At 41.6% G+C, this 25543-nt stretch overlaps 2 protein-coding genes across 7 annotated transcripts in view; both read left to right on the top strand.

Annotated features, from left to right (window-relative positions):
- kif21a (kinesin family member 21A) overlaps positions 1-1324 on the top strand; it is a 40007-nt gene extending 38683 nt beyond the window's left edge. For all 6 annotated transcript variants that reach the window (XM_057836964.1, XM_057836969.1, XM_057836967.1 and 3 more), the window contains one exon: positions 657-1324. In XM_057836964.1, the coding sequence (XP_057692947.1) occupies positions 657-753 (97 nt within the window). In that variant the 3' untranslated portion in view covers positions 754-1324. The remainder of the gene's footprint in view (positions 1-656) is intronic.
- A 1640-nt stretch (positions 1325-2964) lies between these two features.
- LOC130916006 (copine-8-like) overlaps positions 2965-25543 on the top strand; it is a 112989-nt gene continuing 90410 nt past the window's right edge. Inside the window, exons 1-5 of the mRNA XM_057836332.1 lie at positions 2965-3003; positions 3133-3198; positions 4150-4229; positions 5671-5935; positions 22171-22211. Of these exons, the coding sequence (XP_057692315.1) occupies positions 5859-5935; positions 22171-22211 (118 nt within the window). The 5' untranslated portion in view covers positions 2965-3003; positions 3133-3198; positions 4150-4229; positions 5671-5858. The remainder of the gene's footprint in view (positions 3004-3132; positions 3199-4149; positions 4230-5670; positions 5936-22170; positions 22212-25543) is intronic.

The raw sequence follows: 25543 nt of genomic DNA, 5'->3' as shown, positions 1-25543 counted from the left end.
TATTGTGAAAGTACAACAGAAAAATACACATATTCAATACTCAATATACAACTAACTGCACAATACACTTATATACACACCTATTATATGTGTAGCATAGCACACTAGCTTGAGCTACTAAAGCATTGGCTGGCTGCTATAACACAACAACTTATGAAGTTCTGTACATATGACCCTTCACCACAGAAGTAAACATATATTGCACATCCATATGTTATAGTAAACATAAAATACTTACATATATTTCCGAGGCGGAAACGTAACAGAAAGCATTCACGATTGTCAATGCTACCGCTAGACACCGCGATGTGTAAGTGAATAAACCAAAATACTTTAACAAAAAATAGATGCAGCGAATTATTCTGACCAGCAAGTGGCAGCAATGCCCCGCAAATGGTCAACTGATTTCCCATACTAGTGTGTAAACTGTAAAGTCAACACAGTGCATATTATCGGTCCTTTTATCAATGTTATTGGATTTATCGGGATGACGTTATAATTCCTGTTATCGGACCAATAATTATCGTGCACCAGTAATAATATTGTGGTAATTGTTGGAGGAATTAGTGTTTGGCCTTTCAGTTTATCAACAAAGTTCTGCACTGTTGCTAATTCAAACAAAGCCTTCATTTTGTGTTTTTGGGGTTGTCTCGCAGCGACCGGACGGTGAAGATCTGGCGTGCTCGCAGCGGCGGATTGGAAGGCACTTTCGACGCGCTTGACAATGCCGCGGACGAGGTGGCTAGTAACTGAAAACACCACGCCTCCAGATGGACACTGCTATGTTGTGCACTTTGATTTTCCCTATGCTTATGTCTGATAAACATGTATGACCTCGAAGTGACAACTCTTATTCAAGGTTACTGTAATTGCATTTCCCAAACATTAGCTATTAGCTACTGTTTTTAGCACTGTAGTGATCCAACATGTCCGCCGCTCGTGCTTTGAAGTATTGGCTGGAAAGTGTCGGGTTGCTAGCCGGTCTAAACAACCCAGCGTGGCGCTTCTGGTTGTTGGATGTCCTCAAATCAATGCGTGTACAAGTCTCTTTATGTGACCCTAAAGGCCACAAGTCCACTTAAACCTTCTTTCTGCATCACCTTCTGGTGAATACCTATATCTACAATGTTTTGGTAAGCGAGTTTCCGAATGTGTCTAATGATGCTGGATCTGTCCTATTTATGTAATGTAGCCCTGAATTGATTTCGTAGCGCGTGCGCCTCCTGTTGTGATGTAATACCACTCGACTTTATTCCTACCACGTCCTAACGATGAGTTTTTTTTTTTTTTTTTTTTTTTTAAAAAGGCCGAAGCCCACTAACACTATCTATACTATATATACATACTCGGCATGGTCAGCTCTATACGCACTTTGACCTGCCTACTTTGTAGCTGTGGTCCATGCTGAGTACATTTCATGTGTGTTGAGATGGTCTGTGTCCACGTGTGTTGATACAGTTCTACTCTCAAGTGCTCTGTACTTCACAAATGTTCTGGTCCACTTTCACGACACGTGTGTTGACATGTTGTGCGCTAACTTATAGGTTTGTTCCATTTTCCACTCTCACTACATGTTGACGTGGTGTTTGATCACCACGCTTACACAGAAATGCTCACTATTCGTTCATAGCATGGTCCGTGCTCTGTTCACAATATGCATATTTACATTGACACTCACTTGACAAATATATGGATGTAGTTTACACTCAATTCATGTATCTTAACTCATTGGCCATGACAGACGATGGTAGACGTCCAATCCATTTGAACTCTCCAAATGGATTGGATGTTTAACATCCTCAACGGCAGCCAAAGTGCAAACATTGTCTGTGCTCATGCTAAATCAGCATTTACGCTAATGTGTCACATGGGTTGTCAGTTTTTTTTTTTTGTCACACAGTATGTCTGGGCTAGGTCCACTTATTTCCCTTTATGTCACAAACTGTTATTTAGAAACAAGGCCTTCAGATCTCATGAATGTTTGATGTTGACGATGTTAACACGACTGAATGTTTTCTTTTGGGACCATTGATATGAACTATACCTTACTTTAGTAATGCTTGGATCATTTTTGTTGTGAGCCATTTGGATCGGTCCCTGCTTCGCATAATTTAAAACCTCCTCTCCTCCCCTTTGGAATTGTAGAGGCCATGTTCCAAATGGCCATCTCTGTAGCTATTCTAATGTCAGATGATGTCCGGTGAGAATAAACGCCATCTGTCAAAAACAAAACATCCCTTGGTGATTTCTTCTTTGCTCAAAACTGTTTTTTTCCGTCAAATGTTATTTTTATACAGTTGAGCTGCTTGTGTTTGAAATATATAGCAGAGCAAACCTTTAAGACTACTTGTAGAATATGCTTTCCATTGGACATTGTCTATAAATGCAGAACGCTAGTCAGTAGACTTCAACTATAACACTAAAATTTCCACCAGATGGCAGCAGCGTTGAAGACATTTTTTGGAGGGAGGGAAGAGCTGGGACTAACCCTACATATGTTAAGATCTGTCAGTTAAGTCACTGGCTCCCATTGACTGTGATAGACGTCCAATCCATTTTGATTAGGAGGGACTCTCGGTCTAAATGGATTGGAGTGTGTATTTCAATCAGTGGTTGCTAATAAGTAAGCATAAGTTTCAGTTCAACTTGCCTTGTTCCCCCGAAGCCTCCCGGGCGGCAGCACGGTGACGCTTATTAAAGCGCGGGCGTCCATTTATCCTCATTTAAAAACAGCAGCAGCGGCACATAGGCCCTTTTTTTTGCAGCGTTGCACATGTGGGGGGAGATGCAGACTCAGCGCAAGTTTTCCATCAGGAAACACCCTTTGAACGTGGGGGACAAGAATTCTCATTAAAGACGAGAGTTTGTTTTAGTAGAATAGACTTTTCTTTGTCTGTTTTGTATGTTATGGTAAACTTTTTATGCCTAATTCATACACTTGAACAGCTGATAGAATTGCCAGACCCCAATCCAAATAGATTGGACGTCACTGGCAGCCAATTGGTAAGCAGCTTTTATTTTGCCAATAATTTTTGCTGCTGTACAGATGTGATGGGCTTCTTGAAAATGTGTCGGCTTGGATGCTCAGTTTCACTATGACATCTTGTTGACTGTTTTCCATTTTGCTCCCAGCGCTCCTGAGGTGGTTGCTGATGGCGAACCATCTGCCGTGGCGTGGCCTGGCTAGACCACCTTCATGTGACTTTGACACCACTTTTTCCCTAAGATGAGGATCATCAGTGAATGATCATGTTTCAGTGCCATTGATAGTACATACCTGTCAAGTTGTACGGTTTTGGCGTCATTTGTACAAGTGACCACTGATTTTTAAATGTGTACGGCGTACATTACGTTTTTTTTCTCCGTTCGGATTTTGTCACCGTTTCGGCAACGAGACAATGTGCATTACTATGCGTTACGTTGGATGAATGACGCGAGGAAATTCAGAGACACGGAGAGAGAAGAGTGTTGTGACGCTGTAGCAAACACGATGCTAGGCTCGGTGGCTCCAATATTTCCTGACTGTAGCCGACAGCCTACAATCTACGCCTAGATATCACATGCATATAGAACTACATGCGAAATGACAGACTCAGCGGCGTTGGTAAACAGCTGCCATTTTAAAGCAGTAGACTTCTCAGAAAGGCTCTGTTGTAGTGAACCTTCCTAGCTAACCTAAGTAACTTTTTATCTAAAATACTCCTAAATCGGCAAAATCTTGACTTGAATCTATCTTTAAATGATGAAACAGTTTTAAGACTTTCACATGTCGAAAGTAGACAGAAGGGGACTAATGCAAAAACGGGACCAATTTTAACTTTAACGGTTGTTTCACAACATTAAATGACTTCCAAACATAGCAAAGGTTACTATGGTTTTTTGTTTTGTTTTGTGTTTTTTAATATGAAAAAAACAAAACAAAACAAAACATGAAAGGTAACACCAGTTACTTTGCCAATTAACTAATTACTCTTACATTCAGGTAACCGAGTTACTAACTCAATAACTTCTTGGGAGAAGTAATTTGCAACTGTAATTACTTACTTTTTAAAAGTAAGATTAACAACACTGGTCATAAAGATGAAGTCTGCAGAATGATAAGTGCCGAAAGCGGAGATTTTATTCTGCCAATTTTTTTTTTTTTTGCAGAACACAATTTGCCCACAACTATTGCTGATCACTTCTCAGAATTGGCAAAACAAATGTTCCCTGACTCAAAGATTGCATCGGTAAGTTAATTTTATCAATTGACTTTTTTAATTTATAATAGGACACACTAACGAACTACCTTCAAGTCAAACTGAATTGCCAGCTGAAATGCCATGAAGTGCAGCCATCAAAAGACATGATAGACATTGCCAAAAGTGCTACATACAATTATAACAAAAGTCACTGTTAAATTTTAGTAATCATGATGTAGCTGAAGATGGTGATTGTTCTTTGATTGTACCAGGTTATATGTGACAATATTACCAATAAATTCATATTATTTTATAAACTGAGTTTTATTTTTGTTTCATATTGCACGCTATGTACGACGTTGTAAGAGTAGTCACCAATTTGTAAGGGCATACGTCACTATTTGTAAGATTGCCAAAGGCCTCGGATTGACAGGTATGATAGTAATAGACATCCAATCAATTTGAAATAGGAGGGGTTGGCAGTGAATGATCACTGCCAACCCTCCCAGTCCAAATGGACTGGCTGTCTTTCGCCTCCAACGACAGCCAATGGGTTAATCAGCGAATGGTTCGAACTTTCCCCTTCCATTCATCCCTTTATCTCCCTCATCTTGCTCCCAGTGCTTTTTAAACATCTTTCCTCTTTATACTCTTCTGCTACTCGCTCAATGTCTTCTCTCTTCCCCTTTTTACCTCCACCAGGAGATGAAACCTAAGGAAGGTCAAGGTTAAAAATTCAGTTCCATGTCTGTTTGCCTGTATGTTTGTGTTGAGATAACTGAAGAACGAATAAAAGGATTATTATGCAACTTGCAGGATATGTTTGTAATATGAAACGGAAGTGATTAAATTTGGGGTAAAGAGGTCTAAAGTCAGAGGTAAAATGAATTTTGTGCTAATTTAACAGATTGGCCTATTAACCCTTTCAGTGCCATTGACGTGTGGCTGTCTTCATCCGTCTGCTGTGAATTTAAATTAGCTAATCGGTAGTAGACGTCCAATCCATTCAATAACTGCCACCCTCCAATAGTCCAAATTTATTGGATGTATATTACTTCAAGGGCAGATGATATATTAACTCAAATTTGCATGGTAGGTGATATGATGGAAAGGATGAAAAGGGTTAAAGGTTACAGTGATCAGAAATAAGGGGCTGCTTTGAATTTGGCTAAATAGAGAGAAGTCCCCTTTTGGTCTCTTTCTAGCACTTTCCTTTTCTTTCATTACTCCCTACCTTTCACTCTCTCCCGCTCCCACAATTCCACCCACCCAGTCCCCCCCTCTTCCTCTCCATGTCTTCTAATTCTCGCTCCCTCCCATCACTCTGATTTCTCCCCTCTCACGTAGAGTTCTGTACTACAGGTATGAGTGTAATTATTACACATTGCTGCCTAAATCCCCAGCCAATTGAAACCCTTCCCTCGTCCCCCCCACCCTTCCTTTTTCTTTCCCCGTTCTCCCTCTCTCTTTTGGCATTGTCACACACTAGGCTTTCCATACAGGAGCAGCAGCAGTCTGACAGAGGAGCCTCCGCCTTCTTCCTCCTCTCTCCCACAAAGCTTCCTTCATCTTCTTCCCTACTACACATCCACCGGCATCCTCCTCCTCCTCATCATCATCCTCATCATCCAGCTTCCCTCTGATGCCCGCCACTGAGGCTTTACTGCAGCTTGGAGCATGGCGTGTATCGGGGACGCGGACCCCTTCACCGCAGCCATCCCCGCCACCAAAGTTGAACTCACCGTCTCGTGCAGGTACGGAATATGCATACTTGATCTTATTTATACATTGTTGGCTGCTTGTGTGTGAGATGTGATATTTTTTGGGGAGGGCTCCAGCAGTCGTATGTGAATTGACACGTGCTTAGATGTTTCACACCAGTGCAAAGGTTCGCTAATTATTTTTATGCAGTACTAATTTAACATTTAACAAGACTATTCAAAACAGTTATCATTAGTTTTACACATTGACTGCCAGCCCAGGTCACACAGTATGTTGATCGCTTCCACCCCTTTTCAGTTAAAATTGATTGGACGTCTATTGCCGTCAAAGGCAACCACAGATGTAAAGTCACAAGAGATTGATAAAATGAAGCAATCACCTGGCCACACAATTTAAACTTGTCTTTTATAGTCTTTTTTCCCCTCAATTTATTAAAAACTATTTTTGTTTTTTTAATTTGTATTGTTTAAAAAAAATGTATTACTGTTTAAATGATTGTGTTTTTCCCCAACTGGAGCCTTCAATCAGTTTATTCATTTTACGTCGGAAAATACATACGGGGTGCACTGCTACTACACCGAGATGTCAAATGGGGGCCGCAAAATATTGTCCTGTGGGCTGCAATTGGCCTCGATAGACCTCCAATCCATTTTGCCTGATAGATCGCTGCCAGCCCGTCCCAGTCAAAATAGATTGGAAGTCTCGTTGTTTGCCGATGTGTTAATCACAAAAAAATAGAATGTGAAGAAAGTGTAAAGTGTAATCATGTTGTATGTGGTTTAGTATTGTGGAATGTGTGCCTTTAAGGGGCGTCGCTGTGTGATTTATTTGACGAGTTAGACTGTGTGATTGTCTGAATGTGAGTTGTATGCTACAGATGCGCTGTACAAATGTTTTCATTTGTGGGCTTTAACCATAGTACTCGCTGACTTTGTCCAAAAACAACAACAACAACAACAACAACTGCTTGTAACCCTAATAACTTGTAAATTTGAGCTCTCATACTCTAACATAAGGTACCAATCAGTCAGCACTGTTGTCAAAATCGGTTATGGAATTTTTTTGTATTGGATCTGAGTACCTAATGAAATGTCCAGTGAGCGTAAACATCAAATGCATGGTAGGAAAAAGGGTGTAACAGGATGTTGATCTGGATCGATACATCGATTGGTTAAGCAACGATCCAGTCAAATTCTTCAAAATGCAAAACACTGATCAACATTGTCATCTTTTAGATATGCCGTATTGTTAAAAATAATGGTTTTCAGTCAAATGTATGAAATATTTCACAAAGAAAATTGTTAAAAACATTAAAATTGCTTTGTGTTTCTATTGTTTCAGGTGAAAGGCAAAAAATAGAATGATACGACAATATGTAGACATTTCACACCGATTGAAAGGGTTAGGGTCATAACGTATATCATCTTGAAATTGGTGATTTACATCCCTAACTGAAATACACTCACCGGCCACTTTATTAGGTACACCATGCTAGTAACGGGTTGGACCCCCTTTTGCCTTCAGAACTGCCTCAATTCTTCGTGGCATGGATTCAACAAGGTGCTGGAAGCATTCCTCAGAGAGTTTGGTCCATATTGACATGATGGAATCACACAGTTGGTGCAGATTTGTCGGCTGCACATCCATGATGCGAATCTCCCGTTCCACCACATCCCAAAGATGCTCTATTGGATTGAGATCTGGTGACTGCAGAGGCCATTTTAGTACAGTGAATTCATTGTCATGTTCAAGAAACCAGTCTGAGATGATTCCAGCTTGATGACTGAAAGTAGCCATCGGAAGTTGGGTACATTGTGGTCATAAAGGGATTGACATTGTCAGCAACAATACTCAGGTAGGCTGTGGCGTTCCAATGATGCTCAATTGGTACCAAGGGGTCCAAAGAGTGCCAAGAAAATATTCCCCACACCATTACACCACCACCACCAGCCTGAACCGTTGATACAAGGCAGGATGGATCCATGCTTTCATGTTTTTGACGCCAAATTCTGACCCTACCATCCGAATGTCGCAGCAGAAATCGAGACTCATCAGACCAGGCAACGTTTTTCCAATCTTCTATTGTCCAATTTCGATGAGCTTGTGAAAATTGTAGCCTTAGTTTCCTGTTCTTAGCTGAAAAGAGTGGCACCCGTTATGGTCTTCTGCTGCTGTGGCCCATCTGCCTTAAAGTTCGACGCACTGTGCGTTCAGAGATGCTCTTCTACCTACCTTGGTTGTAACGGGTGGTTATTTGAGTCCCTTTCGCCTTTCTATCAGCTCGAACCAGTCTTGCCATTCTCCTCTGACCTCTGGCATCAACAAGGCATTTCCGCCCACAGAACTGCCGCTCACTGGATATATTTTCTTTTTCGGACCATTCTCTGTAAACCCTAGAGATGGTTGTGTGTGAAAATCCCAGTAGATCAGCAGTTTCTGAAATACTCAGACAAGCCCTTCTGGCACCAACAACCATGCCACGTTCAAAGTCACTCAAATCACCTTACTCCCCCATACTGATACTTGGTTTGAACTGCAGGAGATTGTCTTATACCATAGCCTAAATGCACTGAGTTGCCGCCATGTGATTGGCTAATTAGAAATTGTTACAAGCAGTTGGACAGGTGTACCTACCTAATAAAGTGGCCAGCGAGTGTATATGATACAGGGATTAAGCATGTGCTGGTATGAGATTGTGACGGTATGATAACCTCGGTATTGTAATTACAGCTCTGAAATGTGTTAATTTGAGATATCTGGGTTAAAAAAACAAAAAAAACGCACAACTTTTTTCCATTGAACAGGAGCCTGAAGCCACAGCTCAACATTATTACCATCAGAATAAGAATAATTGAATTATTTTTCATAAAAAGCATGTGTGTATGACTTGTATCATGTTTACATTATACACACACTCTTTCTCAACACAGACAGTTGCCAGAGAGAAAAAAAAACACGTTTTACTACTGCATGACTCACTATACACGCTGGAGTTAACTCTCCTAACTGGTGGGAAACCTTCATGACAGTGTTTACTAACCTTTAATTTTGTATAATTGCAAAATCACATTGGAGGTATTGCCTCTTCGGCAGCCACCTTCCGCAAACATGTTTTACATGTCGGTTGGCCCTCCTCTTCTAAGCCGCGGCTGTCTGTAACTTTTCTGTAGCCGAAGTATTCCCATACCAGCAATTTCGTTTTCTTCGATGGGGGAAAAAGTTCAGGAGTTTCACCGCCTCCAGCAGTCGTGTAGGACAGCTGACACTTTGACATCGAGCAACAACCGGCGGGAACGTTTGAGCCCTGCAGCTATTAGCAAGGGATTTCTCCCTGTATTTGTGGGACATAAAAAGTAGCTAATACCTTAGGGAAGGTATGACGGGAAATTTTTGAGGTTTTGAAACCGTGACGTTTTCATACAGCGGTATACCTTGAAACCAGTAATCGGCATATATCCCAGTCTGCGATATGGGTCTCATTTTCTGACCTTATCGCAATCAATTTATCAAGGTAACATAATGCACTGCCCTAATTTAATCACTGCTCACGTAAGATAAAATATGCAAGGTCGTAAGTGTTATGAGCTCTGTTGCACCTGAACATTCTCCAAGATGAGTTAAAAGGTGTCAAAGTCGAACATCTAAACTAGGGAGGGAAACTAACTAAAAATTGTGCTTTTATACTCACTATTAAAAAATGAATCAACTTGCTTACATTTGTGGCTGTTTTCGAAAGTGTTCATTTGGCGTGAAGCGTGCTAACAGTTATAGTGAGTCACCCTTAGGAGTGGGAACCTCTTGGTACCTTACGATACGATTTACGATACAAAGCTCACGATAACGATGATCTGACGATATGGCGATACATCAATTATCGATACATTGGTCAAGAAATCATTCTAGGATATTCTACAAACAACTAACAAACAGAAAAACAATCTTCTGCTGTGAATTGGAATGAGTTTATCAATAGTAGACGTCCAATCCATTTGAAGTGGGAGGTTGGAAGCCCTCCCACTTCAAACGGATTAAACGTCGATGACCGTCAGTGGCAGCCAATGCCAGGCAATGAGTAATTTTGGGCCATTTAAGGTAATTTACCTGTTGATTTTCGTTACTTCCTGTTGATTTTGGGGTATTTTATGGGTAACTTTCTGTTCATTTTGTGTTACAGAACAGGAAGTGACCTGGGAATCACCCAAACGAATAGGCAGTGACTCAAACTCAACAGGAAATGACCTGTAAATGCCCCAAAATGAACAGCAAGTGTGCTGTAAATGCCCTGAAAATCGGACAGAATTACTTAACGCTCTGGTTTCGAATGAACGAACATTCCCAGTCTAAATGGATTGGGTGTCAAGCACCGTCAATGCAGCCTTAGATTTTGGTAGCAAATTGTTGGTTCATTTTTATTTTTATTTTTTTTTAGACATTGGCACCTTTTTAAAACGATATTTCGATTCTTGGCAGGACTATATCGATTACCTTATGGGATACAAAGTATCACGATATATCACCATTTCGATATATTGTCAAACCCCTACTCACCCTTGTTAAAATCTCTTTCACTTACTGGCTGCCATTCATGCATATAGACGTCCAATTCATTTAAATTGGGAAGCAGTAATAAATCTCTTCCAATCCCACTCAGTTCAAATGGATTGGACGTCTATCTCCGACAGTGGCATTGGAATATGATCATTCACTGCCAACCGGCATAATGTGTGTAAGATGGCTGTGTTACCATAGGCTTCACATTTACATCGGAACAGAAGGACTGACACACATCCACACACACACACTCACCAACACCCATTTATGTGACAGCGTGTTGCGAGCAGACGGCACTGAGCACTGCGCAGATGTTGGGAAAGTCAACGCGTCAGAGATCACTCAGCCGCCTCATGTCTCGAGGTCGAAGTGCATTGTGGAGTTTGAGCCTCGTGACATTTAGGGGCCTGAGAAGGAAGGAATTGACGTGGTGAGATGTGGTGCTATTGAAGACCTCCCGCTGACCCGCTGGGAGGTGGGTCGATGTGTCAGCGGCAGCGCCAACGTTTCGCTTCCCTCGTCTGGGTAAAGAAAGAGACGCCATGCTTGAAACAATATGCAGCAACGAAGAAGAGCCTTTAAGCACTGGAATCAATGCACACTTTTTAGCCAAAGGTTCCAGAAACCTGTTTTAATTGTTGTCATCATCTCTTTTACACTGAGCCCTAACAGATTCAACATTTGTGCCTCGCACACAGAAAACGGGCACTTTAACAAGCAATCTAACATTGGTCGGGATTCAATTCAGCGCATTTTAGACTTTAGATGAACAAGCTCATGGAAGAACGTGAAAGGAAACATGCTGACTTCAACACGCTTTGTGATAGCTTCTTAAAACCATTGGAATAAACGGCCCAGTGTAGTCATTAAAGTCAAAATGAGTTAGTTGTTGTTCGGTCGAACCTACTTACCCGCTGCAATTTTTTCCCGCCCGGTGTCATATTCACCGTCAGAAAAGATGGAAATCCAAATTAGCTTCTGCTGTCTTTAGACCTCTAAGTCATCCTCTTTCTCCTCCTCCTCTCAATTAAGCACATTTTAAGATTGATTATATTTTTGCATGACTCTCAGCCTTGAACTAAAAATGTATTATATTCTGCCCTTTTTTTCCACCCAAGAATAAAAGATCTGGCTCAGCTTTTAAAAAAGCTGCTTTCAAGCCATGTTGTGACTAGCACATGATGGTTCGCTGGTGGGAGTTTAAATGTAATTCAAATGTAATTCCGGTGTTGGTAGGGAACGGTAGGGAACGCTGCTGTAAATGTTTGATGAGGGCAGAGCCACTCAGCCGGGGCCTCCCATCCTGGGACACCATTTCCCTTTTCTTTTTCTCTTTTTTTTGTCCTGCATCTTGAAATTGGGTGGACACCCTCAGGTGCACATACAAACATGCACACACTCACATCTGGCACACACAGATACATGTACATATACTTTGTACACATACTTGACCAAGACCAGGTGAATGCCCTCGGGATGCACGTATGCGCATATACTCTATATGTGCATGTGGTTCATTCCAAACACATGAATGTACTACACACACACACATACACACGCACCCCTATGTTCACATTTTCACAAGCGACATAAACTCACTCAAACACATACTGTACACATCTCGACCAAATCGGCGTGGGTGCTTTGACGTATGCTAGTACGTACAGTATGTGCCAAAAGTAAGCTGTTTCTCAAATTATATGGGCTTATTTTTTGCGTCGTTTCCCCAGTTTGTTTAAGATCATCGAACAAACGTACGGTAAACATCAGACAAAGATAACCAAAATAAACTAGGGCTGTCAAAATTATCGCGTTAACGGGAGGTAATTATTTTTTATAATTAATCACGTTAAAATATTTGATGCATTTAACGCACATGCCCCGCTCAAACAGATTAAAATGACAGCACAGTGTAATGTCCACTTGTTACTTGTGTTTTTTGGTGTTTTGTCGCCCTCTGCTGGCGCTTGGGTGCGACCGATTTTATGGGTTTCAGCACCATGAATGAGCATTGTGTAATTATTGACATCAACAATGGCGAGCTACTTGTTTATTTTTTGATTGAAAATTTTACAAATTTGATTAAAACGAAAACATTAAAAGGGGTTTTAATATAAAATTTCTATAACTTGTACTAACATTTATCTTTTAAGAACTACAAGTCTTTCTATCGATGGATCGCTTTAACAGAATGTTAATAATGTTAATGCCATCTTGATTTATTATTATAATAAACAAATACAGTACTTATGTACCGTATGTTGAATGTATATATCCGTCTTGTGTTTTATCTGTCCATTCCAACAATAATTTACAGAAAAATATGGCATATTTTATAGATGGTTTGAATTGCGATTAATTACGATTAATTCATTTTTCTGAATTTCTTTTCATTTGAATTCAGAAAAACATTTTCTGAACTACCATCAATCAAGGATGATTGTAGTGTGACTGTCTGGTGCCGCTTTGCTACTTCTGGACCTGGATGACTTCCTTTGATCGATGGATCCATGAATTCTGTTCTTTTCGATAGACAAGTTTCCTGAATGAAACATGAGCGGCGCCATCTTTGACATTTTCTGCTACGGACTTCTGGTTTAGACAGGACAACATGAAGTGCGGTTGAGTAAGCAGTGTGTAGACACAGTTAGAACTGCAAAATCAAACCAGAGGAACCCACGGAATCTCCAAAAATGGATTCAGCATGACGTAGATGAAGCGCCAGGACTTTCTGTGTTGTACGTATTTCTTATCACTTCGTCGATTGTTCGTAGACAAAATTCGAACAATCTGTGCAGCCTGTGTTAACATGAGGGGTAGATTGATATGCCGGCCTCTTGAGTGACCAAAATGGGGCAAAATTACAAATAATGTTACTGTTGCCGAATGCAGAAGGGCTGACACAGATTTTGTTGTTATAAGGAAATACTACAAGATATTGTTCATGTGTTTAGATTATCGTGATGGTATTATGAGCCCATCACATATGTACCTATAAACACATAGTATTTCATTCTTTTTTATTGCAGATATTGATCGCAATAAAACTTTTGGACAAAGTCTATTCAGGGATGCTTGAGAGAAGAGTCCGTCCGTAAGTTGAATCTCTGATTCAGGATGAGCAGTGTGGCTTTCGTTCCGGCCGTGGAACAGTGGACCAGCTCTACACCCTCGACAGGGTCCTTGAGGGTGCATGGGAGTTCGCCCAACCAGTCTACATGTGTTTTGTAAATATGGAGAAGGCATTCGACTGTGTGCCTCGGGGAGTTGTAAGGGGTGTTCCCGGAGTTGGGTTACCGAGCCCCTTGGTAAGAGCTGTTCGGTCCTTGTACGACAGAGTTTGGACCACATTGTCGGCAGTAAGTCAAATTCGTTCCCAGTGAGGGTTGGACTCCGCCAAGGCTTCCCTTTGTAACCGATTCTGTTCATAATTTTTATGGACTGAATTTCTAGGTGCAGCCGAAGCGTTGAGGGGGTCCGGTTTGGTGGCCTCAGCATTGCATCTCAGTTTTTTGCAAATTATGTGCTGCTGTTAGCTTCATCGGGCCGTGGCCTCCGGCTCTTGATGGAGCGGTTCGCAGCCAAGTGTGGGGCGGTTGGGATGGGGATTGGCACCACCGGGTCCGGAACCATGAACCTCAGTCGGAAGGGAGTGGCGTGCCCTCTCCGGGTCGGGGATGGGGTCCTGCCCGAGGTGTGGGAGTTCTTGGGGTCTTGTTCATGAGTGGGTAGGAGGGAGCGGGAGATCGACAGGCGGATTGGTGCAGTGATGCTGACTCTGCACGAATGTGGGAAAAAAAACAGAAAATCACATTGTTTGATTTTTAAAGAATTTATTTAATAAAACTTTTGGACAAAGTCTATTCAGGGATGCTTGAGAGAAGAGTCCGTCCGTAAGTTGAATCTCTGATTCAGGATGAGCAGTGTGGCTTTCGTTCCGGCCGTGGAACAGTGGACCAGCTCTACACCCTCGACAGGGTCCTTGAGGGTGCATGGGAGTTCGCCCAACCAGTCTACATGTGTTTTGTAAATATGGAGAAGGCATTCGACTGTGTGCCTCGGGGAGTTGTAAGGGGTGTTCCCGGAGTTGGGTTACCGAGCCCCTTGGTAAGAGCTGTTCGGTCCTTGTACGACAGAGTTTGGACCACATTGTCGGCAGTAAGTCAAATTCGTTCCCAGTGAGGGTTGGACTCCGCCAAGGCTTCCCTTTGTAACCGATTCTGTTCATAATTTTTATGGACTGAATTTCTAGGTGCAGCCGAAGCGTTGAGGGGGTCCGGTTTGGTGGCCTCAGCATTGCATCTCAGTTTTTTGCAAATTATGTGCTGCTGTTAGCTTCATCGGGCCGTGGCCTCCGGCTCTTGATGGAGCGGTTCGCAGCCAAGTGTGGGGCGGTTGGGATGGGGATTGGCACCACCGGGTCCGGAACCATGAACCTCAGTCGGAAGGGAGTGGCGTGCCCTCTCTGGGTCGGGGATGGGGTCCTGCCCGAGGTGTGGGAGTTCTTGGGGTCTTGTTCATGAGTGGGTAGGAGGGAGCGGGAGATCGACAGGCGGATTGGTGCAGTGATGCTGACTCTGCACGAATGTGGGAAAAAAAACAGAAAATCACATTGTTTGATTTTTAAAGAATTTATTTGCAAATCATGGTGGAAAATAAGTATTTGATCAATACCAAAAGTTCATCTCAATACATTGTTACTGTATGTACCCTTTGTTGGCAATAACTGAGCCCAAACGTTTTCTGGAACTCTTCACAAGCTTTTCACACACTGTTGCTGGTATTTTCGCCCATTCCTCCATGCAGATTTCCTCTCGAGCAGTGATGTTTTGGGGCTGTCGTTGGGCAACAGGGACTTTCAACTCCCTCCTCACCCAGTGGCGTCAAAATGATAACAAGAATGGTGAGCAAAAATCCCAGAATCACACGGGGGGACCTAGTGAATGACCTACAGAGAGCTAGGACCACAGTAACAAAGGCTACTATCAGTAACACAATGCGCCGCCAGGGACTCAAATCCTGCACTGTCAGACGTGTCCCCCTGTTGAAGAAAGTACACGTCCAGGCCCGTCTGCAGTTTGCTAGAGAGCATTTGGATGATCCAGAAGAGGACTGGGAGAATGTGTTATGGTCAGATGAAACCAAAATAGAACTTTTTGGTAGAAACACAGGTTCTCGTGTTTGGGGGAGAAAGAATACTGAATTGCATCCGAAGAACACCATACCCACTGTGAAGCATGGGGGTGGGAACATCATGCTTTGGGGCTGTTTTTCTGCATAGGGACCAGGACGACTGATCCGTGTAAAGGAAAGAAAGAATGGGGCCATGTATCCAGAGATTTTGAGTGAAAATCTCCTTCCATCAGCAAGGGCATTGAAGATGAGACGTGGCTGGGTCTTTCAGCATGACAATGATCCCAAACACACAGCCAGGGCAACAAAGGAGTGACTTCGGAAGAAGCATTTCAAGGTCCTGGAGTGGCCTAGCCAGTCTCCAGATCTCAACCCCATAGAAAATCTGTGGAGGGAGTTGAAAGTCTGTGTTGCCCAACGACAGCTCCAAAACATCACTGCTCTAGAGGACATCTGCATGGAGGAATGGGTCAAAATACCAGCAACAGTGTGTGAAAAGCTTGTGAAGAGTTGCAGAAAACGTTTGACCTCCGTTATTGCCAACAAAGGGTACATAACAAACTATTGAGATGAACTTTTGGTATTGACCAAATACTTATTTTCCACCATGATTTCCACCAAATAAATTCTTTAAAAATCAAACAATGTGATTTTCAGTTTTTTTTTCCACATGCTGTCTCTCATGGTTGGGTTTTACCCATGTTGACAATTACAGGCCTCTCTAATATTTTCAAGTGGGAGAACTTGCACAATTAGTGGTTGACTAAATACTTATTTGCCCCACTGTACGTTTCTACCCTCACCTATGGTCACGAGCTGAAAGTTGTGACAGAAAGATACAAGCGGCCGAAATGAGTTTCCTCCGCAAGGTGTCCGGGCTCTCCCTTAGAGATGGTAAATGATGTTTCACTTGTATAGTGCCTTTCCACCTTTTGTAGGCAGTCAAAGCGCACTGTATCCTCACCTACCTACTGGTGACGCAGCACCAGAAGCAATGTGGGGTTCAGAATCTTGCTCAAGGATACTTAGACGAGTTCATTGGGGGGGGGGGGGGGAATCGAACCCACAACCTTGGGGAACGACTACACTACCACTGAGCCACGTCATCACTATTAGAGCATAGGGGACCGAGATAGGGTGAGAAGCTCGGTCATGCGAGAGGGTCTCTGTGTCGAGCCGCTACTCCTCCGCATTGAAAGGAGCCAGTTGGAGTGGCTCGGGTATGCCTCCCGGACACCGGTGGGGGGCCCCGGAGACGACCCAGGACATGCTGGAGAGACCATGTCATTCGGCTGGCCTGCGAACTCCTTGGGATCCCGCTGGAGGAGCTGGTTGAAGTGGTTGGGGAGAGGGAAGTCTGGGCTTCCCTCCTAAAGCTGCTGCCTCCGCGACCCGACCCTGGACTAAGCAGTAGATGATGGATGGATGGATGGATAAAACTTTTGGACAACATGATTCCATTTCATGTTTTATTTAAAATGATTGGTGGGTCTGCAAAACAGGTCAATAAATCACAATTTATAAAATTATGCTCCACCTTCGTTAATATTTTTTAATAAGTCGAGCCTTCCATCATCAAAGTAAAATGCACGTAGTCTCAATATATGTATGTCCATCAATGTACAGTAAGTGTTGTTGTGAAGCACATCAAGTTGTCTTCCTTTGCCTAACCGCGTTCTCCACCTGTAAACAAACAGACAAAAACTTGTAACACTTGTATTCATGCATTTAAGCCTGTGAATGACTTGTATTATTATGTTTTGTGTTGGTTTTCTCCTAGTGTGGCTTGTCTCTGTGATTGCCCATTGATTTCACCTGTTGTACCTTTTCCTAGTGTATCCTGCAAACTGCATCCTACTGTGTTACCCAGCTGTTCCTCGTTGTCTCGTTACCCCTTGCCTGCGTGTGTGTGTATATAAGCACCCAGTTTCTTGTCACTCCTTGTTGCGTCATTGTCAAAGTCTGTCTACGTCCATGCCCACGCTCTGGTCAACATTCTCGCGTCTCTCCAAGCCCTCGTGTTCCCCTCAGTAAGTTTTGATACCCAGCCTTTTGTTAGTGACCTGAGTTTTGTTTGCTGCGTTTTTGGGGATCTCCACATTATTTGTTGATACTTTGTTTTTTGCTTGCCTTAATTAAATCATTTTTTCACCGTCTACCTGCCTCGCCTCCATTTCCCTGCAATTGGGTCCACACACCACTTGCCTGCCCGCGTTTTCCCTGACAAATGATGTCTCAGCTGTGACACAAAACACAGAATTGTAGTCAAATTGAAAAATTGAACATAATTGTGCCATCCTGCATGTACTGATTAGCAACGGGCTAGCAGTAGATAGGGTGTGTTGCAGCCACAGCAGTGCAGTACTTGTAGTACACAATATTAAACATCATAATTACAATCTTCATCACAATAACAATATCAAAGACAACAAGTCATTTCACGTGCAAGAATTTAGCTTTTGTATTTTTGGAGCACTGGACACATGAAAATGCTGGGATAGGAAGAACATACCTTCCATATAACAACGGCAACATGGCTACTGAAACACCTGGTCTTTGTGGTGGCACGGTCTTGGTTCCACATCTGCCTTCATGAACATTTGTCCTCTCATGTCGTGATGATAGCAGATGGATGCTGCATTTCCAAATTGTCTTTTTTGATGTATTTTTATAAGTGATGCCACTCCAGGTCCACTGTTGTTTTGGTCAGAGGAAGTGTAAAATGGAAGTCACGAGCAGAAATGTGGAAGTAATGCGGAAGTACCTCGGAAACTTGTCTATAAAATCCTGAAGAGGAAATGTTCAGCCATCAGGTTTTGACATCAAGCTGAAGCATACCTGGGTTCTACTGCAGGACGGTGATACATAATAGAGCAGTAAGTCAACGTCTGAATGGCTTGGAGAAAAAAGGTTTTTGCGTGTCTTAGCGATTTTAATGTGATTGAAATTCAATGGCATGAAACAACAGCTTATGCTTGAAAATCCTCTAGTGTTGATGAATTGGAACAATTCTGCAAAAAAAAAAAGAGTTGTTTAAAATATCTCTGCTGAGATTTGAAACAATTGCCAGTCATAGAGAATGCTTGATGCACCTTTAAAACATTTTATGTTTACTTTGTATACACATTTACTTGTGTATTTGTTGCCTTATTTCTTGGCTTTTTATCCCATTTGGCAGTTGGTCTCCCACTTTTCACTCCCGCACACTTGCTTGGATGCCATCCTGTCTGCTTATTATCATTTATTTAAGGGGGTGGGGTTGTGGGGTAGCGTCGGTGAAGCCGGGGGGTTACGCTTGGTACCATCTGGGCCACGCTGGGATCAGCGGAAGCCGAGAGCCTGATCCAGAAACATCACTTGACATCAGGCCGCACCGTGCTCGCCGCCTGTCAAGTGGGACGGGACAGGACGGGACACGAGCGACACTGTGTTCGCCCCCCAGCTAGATGATAGCTTCATCATCCAAACAAGCCCAACACCCCTTCAGCACACTCTTTCATAGCCCCCATCAGCAACATGGAGCAACTGCTGGCATTAGCACAACAAACATGCACGCGCACCCATACAAACACGTGTGCAGTCTGACACTATAATTTTAAATTCAAAGTATGTTAATTCTGCTTCCTGTTGGTCAAAATTCCAAAATCCCATAATGGCCGCCATAGTACAAATTCCTGTGCTACCGCCACATTGGTATGAAAAAGTATCTGAACCTTTTGGAATTTCTCACATTTCTGCATAAAATCACCATCAGATGTGATCTAATCTTTGTCAAAATCACACAGATGAAAAAACTGCTTTAATTAAAACCACCCAAACATTTAAAGGTTTTCGTATTTTATTGAGGGTAGTATGCAAACAATGACAGAACGGGGGAAAAATAAGTGAACAATCACCTTTAATATTTTGTGCCCCCCCCCCCCACCGCCCGGCAGCAATAACTTCAACCAGATGCTTCCTGTAGCTGCAGATGAGTCTGGTGCATCAATCAGGACTAATCTTGGCCCATTCTTCTCTACAAAACTGCTGTAGTTCAGTCAGATTCCTGGGATCTCTGGCATGAATTGCTGTCTTTATGTCATGCCACAGCATCTCAACAGGGTTCAAGTCTGGACTTTGACTTGGCCATTCCAGAACGTGTATTTTGTTCTTCTGAAACCATTCTGAAGTTGATTTACTTCTGTGTTTTGGATCATTGTCTTGTTGCAGCATCCATCCTCTTTTTAGCTTCAACTGTCTGATGGACGGCCTCAGGTTTTCCTGCAAAACATCCTGATAAACTTTTGAATTCATGCTATCATTAATGATTTCAAGTTGTCCAGGCCCTGAGGCAGGAAAGCAGCCCCAAATCATGATCTTCCCTCCACCATGCTTCACAGTGGGGATGAGGTGTTAATGTTGGTGAGCTGTTCTATTTTTCCTCAACACATGACATTGTGTGTTACTCCCAAACAATTCAACTTTGGTTTCATCAGTCCACAAAATATTTTTGCCAAAACATCTGTTGAGTGTCCAAGTGCCTTTTTGCGAACATTAAACGAGCAACAATATTTTTTTAGACAGCAGTGGCGTCCTCTGGAGTGGAGTCCTCCCACGAACACCATTCTTGGTCATATTTATACATATAGTTGATGTTTGCACAGAGATATTGGACCGTGCCAGTGATTTCTGTAAGTCTTTAACAGACACTCTAGGGTTCTTTTTTACCTCTCTGAGTATTCCGCGCTGAACTCTTGCCGTCATCTTTGGTGGACGGCCACTCCTTGTGAGAGAAGCAACAGTGACAAACTCTCTCCATTTGTGTCTGACTGTTGATTGATGAACATCAGACTTTTAGAGATGATTTGTATCCTTTCCCAGCTTTATACAAATCAACAATCCTTGATCGCAGATCTTCAGACAGCTCTTTTGACCGAGCCATGACGCACATCAGACAATGCTTCTCATCAAGACAATTCTTACCAGAGTGTGTTTTGTAGTGGGTGGGGCAGCTTAAACCACACATCAGTGATTGGGCACACAACTGACTTAAAATGTTTGGTAAAATTGGTTGCACTTGTTCTTTAAGTCTCCTTAGGCAGATGGTTCACTTACTTAGTTTCCCTCTTCTGTCATTGTTTGCATGCTATTCTCATTAAAAATGAAAATCTATACATTTTTGGGTGGTTTTGGTTAAAGCAGACACGGTTTTTACGTCTGTGTGATTTCAACAAAGAACAGATCACATTTGATGGTGATTTTTTTATGCAGAAATGTGAGCAATTCCAAAAAGTTCAGATACTTTTTCATACCACTGTACTTCCTGTAAGATGTAATTCCACGTCATACTTTCCATAGGCCATAATACAATTTCTTGCACTACTTCCTGTTAGTAGAACAACATTTTTTATCACAGCTATCTGTTGATTGTAATCTTTTTCTCAATTTGACAATAACTGACTCCTTGTGGTACTTTCTGCCAAATATGTCTTCGTTAATACTTTCTGTGCTACTTTTTCGAGCAGACATAAAACTACTTTGTGTTAATTCATGTTGAATGTAATTCAGTTGTACTTGTTCTTGTTTCCTGTTTGATCCAGTCACATTTAAGCTTGGCCACATTTCTTCCAAAATACAACATTCTATGCTGGCTCTGTTTTATCACATGAGAAATTTAGGTAGGCAACAAGGTGTTAATAAGCTAATGTGCTAATTTTTATTGTACATCCTGTTGGAAATGATAGTTGTTCCTCTGCTACTTTCAGAATGTATTATTCTTATTTATGTCATATTACAATCCTACCATTCGTATTGTTTTGTAACATAATCTTAATTATTTTATTTATAATTGTTGTATCAGAATGCAATCAGAGTAGTGCGTGGGTGACCAAGCTTTTTGAGATGAGCTGTCATTTGGCCTTTTTTTTCTTTGGATTGCAAGTGATGTCGCGTCTTACTGAGTTACTTCGATAGTAGTTGAACGCAGAATTATTTGTCTGCTGTATTGTACATTGCCATGTAAATGCAGGCGCACAAAAAGGATCAGTATATTGATATTGGATTGCTGCCTTAAGTTACGAGTATTTTTTAATTATGAGCATGGTCACACAAGAAACCTAATTCATATCTTTCGGCGCGGCTGCGTTTTCATTGCATTATATCTGAACCCTTTAGGTTTTGTTTATGACATAACACTGGGTCTCCCTCCAAGCTCATCTTTAATGAATTTCTTGACTGTTGTGATTTGATTTACTTAGTTCGGAGCAGCTGCTCAGTGTCGGGTTCCCCTCATCTTCCTCTACTTCAGCCTCTTTCTCCTCCCCGTTGGTCCCATTGAGCCAAGATGGCGACGTCATGTAAATTTGATGGCGCTGGGGGAAGGCAAAAAGAGAGAGAAAACAGGCTGCTGCAAGCTTGAAATATTTAATAAGCTCCACTTTAGGTTGCATTCTGGAGTCTCTTTAATGCTGCTGCCTTATTGGCGGCCAATCAAAGCGCCTGGGTCAGAAAAGAATGTTTGTTTGTTGGCATTTTTTCTGGAAGCTAATGAAAATGCTTTTTAATTAGTGCTAATGTTTGTTTCCTTTCTCTTCTTCTTCTTTAGAAACCTGCTGGACCGAGACACATTCTCTAAATCGGATCCCAGTAAGACACACGCACACCAGAACTTAAGCAGTGATGCACACAACATGAATGAGTTATTATCAAACACTGGGCATGCACAATATTGTGGAGCTACCACATCAGCGTCTAAGTGAATGCTAATTGCCATGAAATGTCAACTTCAGACTAAAATTCCCTCTGAGACGGAAGGGTCACAAACACAAACAAGGACATACACAACCTAGTCTACACTTGTGGCATTTTGTCAGGTGTGGTGTGTCCATTGTGTTGCATGTTATCATTTCATGCAGCATTGTGCATGTCGTGCAGTGAGTCGGGGTCTCATCTGGTTGCATATGCTCAGTCGTCCTTTAATCCAACATGAAACATTAACATACACATGCTATCTGTACTGTTTTGTGTTCTCCTCTTTGTGTGTGCACACACACCACACTTTACACCTTAATGAGTGGACTTAATTCATATTTGGTCGAAATGTTTTTTTGAAGTGGACAAGAAAAAAAAAAAAAAAAAAAAAAAAAAACGCCAATATGCGAGTTTGACAATTTCATTGTTTTAGATTTATAAACTGTAAAATTCTTTGATGTTTCCATTAGGATTTTTATTGAATCTATAGTTTATTATTTATGACCATTTAAATGACAGTTCACTTATAACTTCCGATTGCTTTTTATTTATTCTATATGAGTAAATTGGTTGACATTTCATGGTCTATGTGTTCTCTTAAGATATTGGAAGGCATTGGTTACGACAGTTAAGAACAATTCTCAGTTGTCTCTGGGGTTTTGATTAGCATTTATATTGTTTGATACATTATTACGAGTATAGCATAAAATAATGCAAATAACAAATACCGTAATTTTCGGACTACAAGCCGCTTCTTTTTTCCCTCATTTTGAATCCTGCGGTTTATAGTCCAGTGCATCTTACTTGTTGATTTATTTGGGTTCATAGGTAACACTTTATTTGACCGCGGCATTATAAGACTGCCATAGAACCGCCATAATTATGACATGATTATGACACTATTGTTGACATTAATGAATGCTTATGACAGATGTCATTAAGTTAAATTTTGTCACCAACACTCCATTTGTGGCCAGCTCGGATCTCCTACATCTATTCAGAAGTGAGATAATTTGCTGGATGACACAAAATGACATCTGTCATAAGCATTCATTTATCTTCATGGCAGTGTCATGACATAATTATGATGGTCTTATGACAGTTTTATGGTGCCACTGTCAAATAGTGTTAAAGTGCTAACAATTAATGAAACAACTAGAAGAGTAAATGAAGAAATAGCGCAGAACATTAATTTTGATTATTATTTACATTTGTAGCGCTGCAATGCATGCCAGGAGGAATGTTGGACGACAACAATATTGACAGCAGGTGGCAGCAGAGGTTGACTGTCTCCCCGAAGGGAGCAGTGATGGCCAAATGAAGCTTCTTGAAGCAATGAAGCTTTGCAGCAAATTTGTTCAAAGCTTCATGGTGGTTCATTTGATCTTATAATGCCGCTGTCAAATATAGCATTACTGGTTAATATTAGGGGCGGGCAATCTTAGGCACCCCACGATACGATTCGATTACGATTCAGGGTGCTACGATTCGATTATTGAACGATGATCACGGTATTGACGATGATCACGGTTGTCTTGGTTATCACGATTATCGATGCATCGTACATTACTGATTAATAAAGTAGCCAAACACATTTATTTCCATTATTTATTTAAAATATCCTAATGATTCAACAGGAATGATGGAAACATGCTCATACAACAAAAAACTGCCCTTCAGCTGCTTTATTTATTTATTTATTATTATTTTTACAGGAAAGTGGAAAAACATTTACCATTTTAAAGGCAGTACTTATTTTTCTCTACGATACAATAACATTTACACTGGTGTAATGAGTTCACACATTTTCTGGAAATAAAGTGTCTTTAGCAATGACTTCTTTTAACCAATATACTTTGTTTTCACTGATTTCTGTACTATTTTGCATGTTTGTAGTGCTACCACTGTACTTAATCATGGTTTTACACGTTCTGCATATGAAATACACATTAGCGAATTGGCTAATTAGCTTAGCGCTCGTCGCTAAGTGTTAACATCTCAAAAACGACAACAATAAAGGATAAACAGTACAAGAGGGTTCGTGTACTCACCTCTTATAGACTTAGCAACACATCTTAGTCTTAGCAACACACTCAGGAATTTTTTTCAATTGACATGACTTGAAACTACTGCTGGACATCTGAAAGACGAGGCGCAACGAACTATCTCTCTTCCCCTCTCGCTCTAAAAAATATCTTGCGCACAGAAGCGCGACTGTCGGGTCCCTGCCTGTCTCATACACAAATTTGTTTTCCAGTCTTTTGAAAAGGAGTAAATCTCTCGCTCAGTAACCGGCAGCATTCATCAAAACATTGTGCGTGCATCCGTTAAAGGTGTCCGAGCTTTCGAATTTCGTTCCGCTACGAGCAGATGTCATAAATTTATTAGGGAAAATCAGCGTTTTTTAACCTTTATGAATCGTAATCGAACATGTGGAATCGCGATGCATCTAAAAATCGAATTTTTTTTAAAACTCCGTTGGTAAATATCTTTTGATATAAATATCACATACTAGAGGGAAGTTAGCTGCGGCTTATTGTCCAGTGCGGCTTATCCATGAATAAATGCCGTTTTCGTGTCAAATTTGGTGGGTGGCGACTTATAGTGCGGTGCGCCTTATAGTCTGAAAATTACGGTACTTACATTAATTCAAATATAATAACGACTGACTACTATGGCATTCTTATTGAGTTCCGGGTACTTTTCCATAGCTATTCCTCCCCTTTTCCAATTTCCTTCAAGCATTACACGTACGTGTCTATATAAGAGCTGCAACGAGCACAAACAGTGGAATTTCATCCAGCTTTATAAGCTAATATGAATATGGTACGCCAGCGTGTGCCCGGGGCCCTGAATATGTGGCTGTGAGTGTGGGAGTGCGTGTGTGTTGAGGCGCTCTAATGCTGTGTGACTGTGGCCAGTGACTGTCAGCATAGCAGAGACATGGACGCAGCACAAGTGCCTCCTTGCATAAATGTTTGCCCTGGCCACGATGCTCATCCTTCCTCCTCCTCTTTTGGTTCCCCCAAAAGCGCTACCTACAAGTTTGATTTACTCAGTGACAAAACTCGTAATTCAAGTTGCTGGTGTAGCTTATTGGAAATCCCCATTAACATGAATTAAAATGTCATTATTCCATTATTTCAATCATTAGTGGTACTTCAGTGCTTTGAAACTGAAACAAAAAACAAAACAAAAATAGAGTTAAATGCTGTAAATTTCAACAC

Source organism: Corythoichthys intestinalis, chromosome 5 (assembly GCF_030265065.1).
Source record: "Corythoichthys intestinalis isolate RoL2023-P3 chromosome 5, ASM3026506v1, whole genome shotgun sequence".
Taxonomy (NCBI): Eukaryota; Metazoa; Chordata; class Actinopteri; order Syngnathiformes; family Syngnathidae; genus Corythoichthys; species Corythoichthys intestinalis.
The sequence above is the reverse complement of the archived record's forward strand: the minus strand, read 5'-3'. Positions and strand labels throughout refer to the sequence as shown.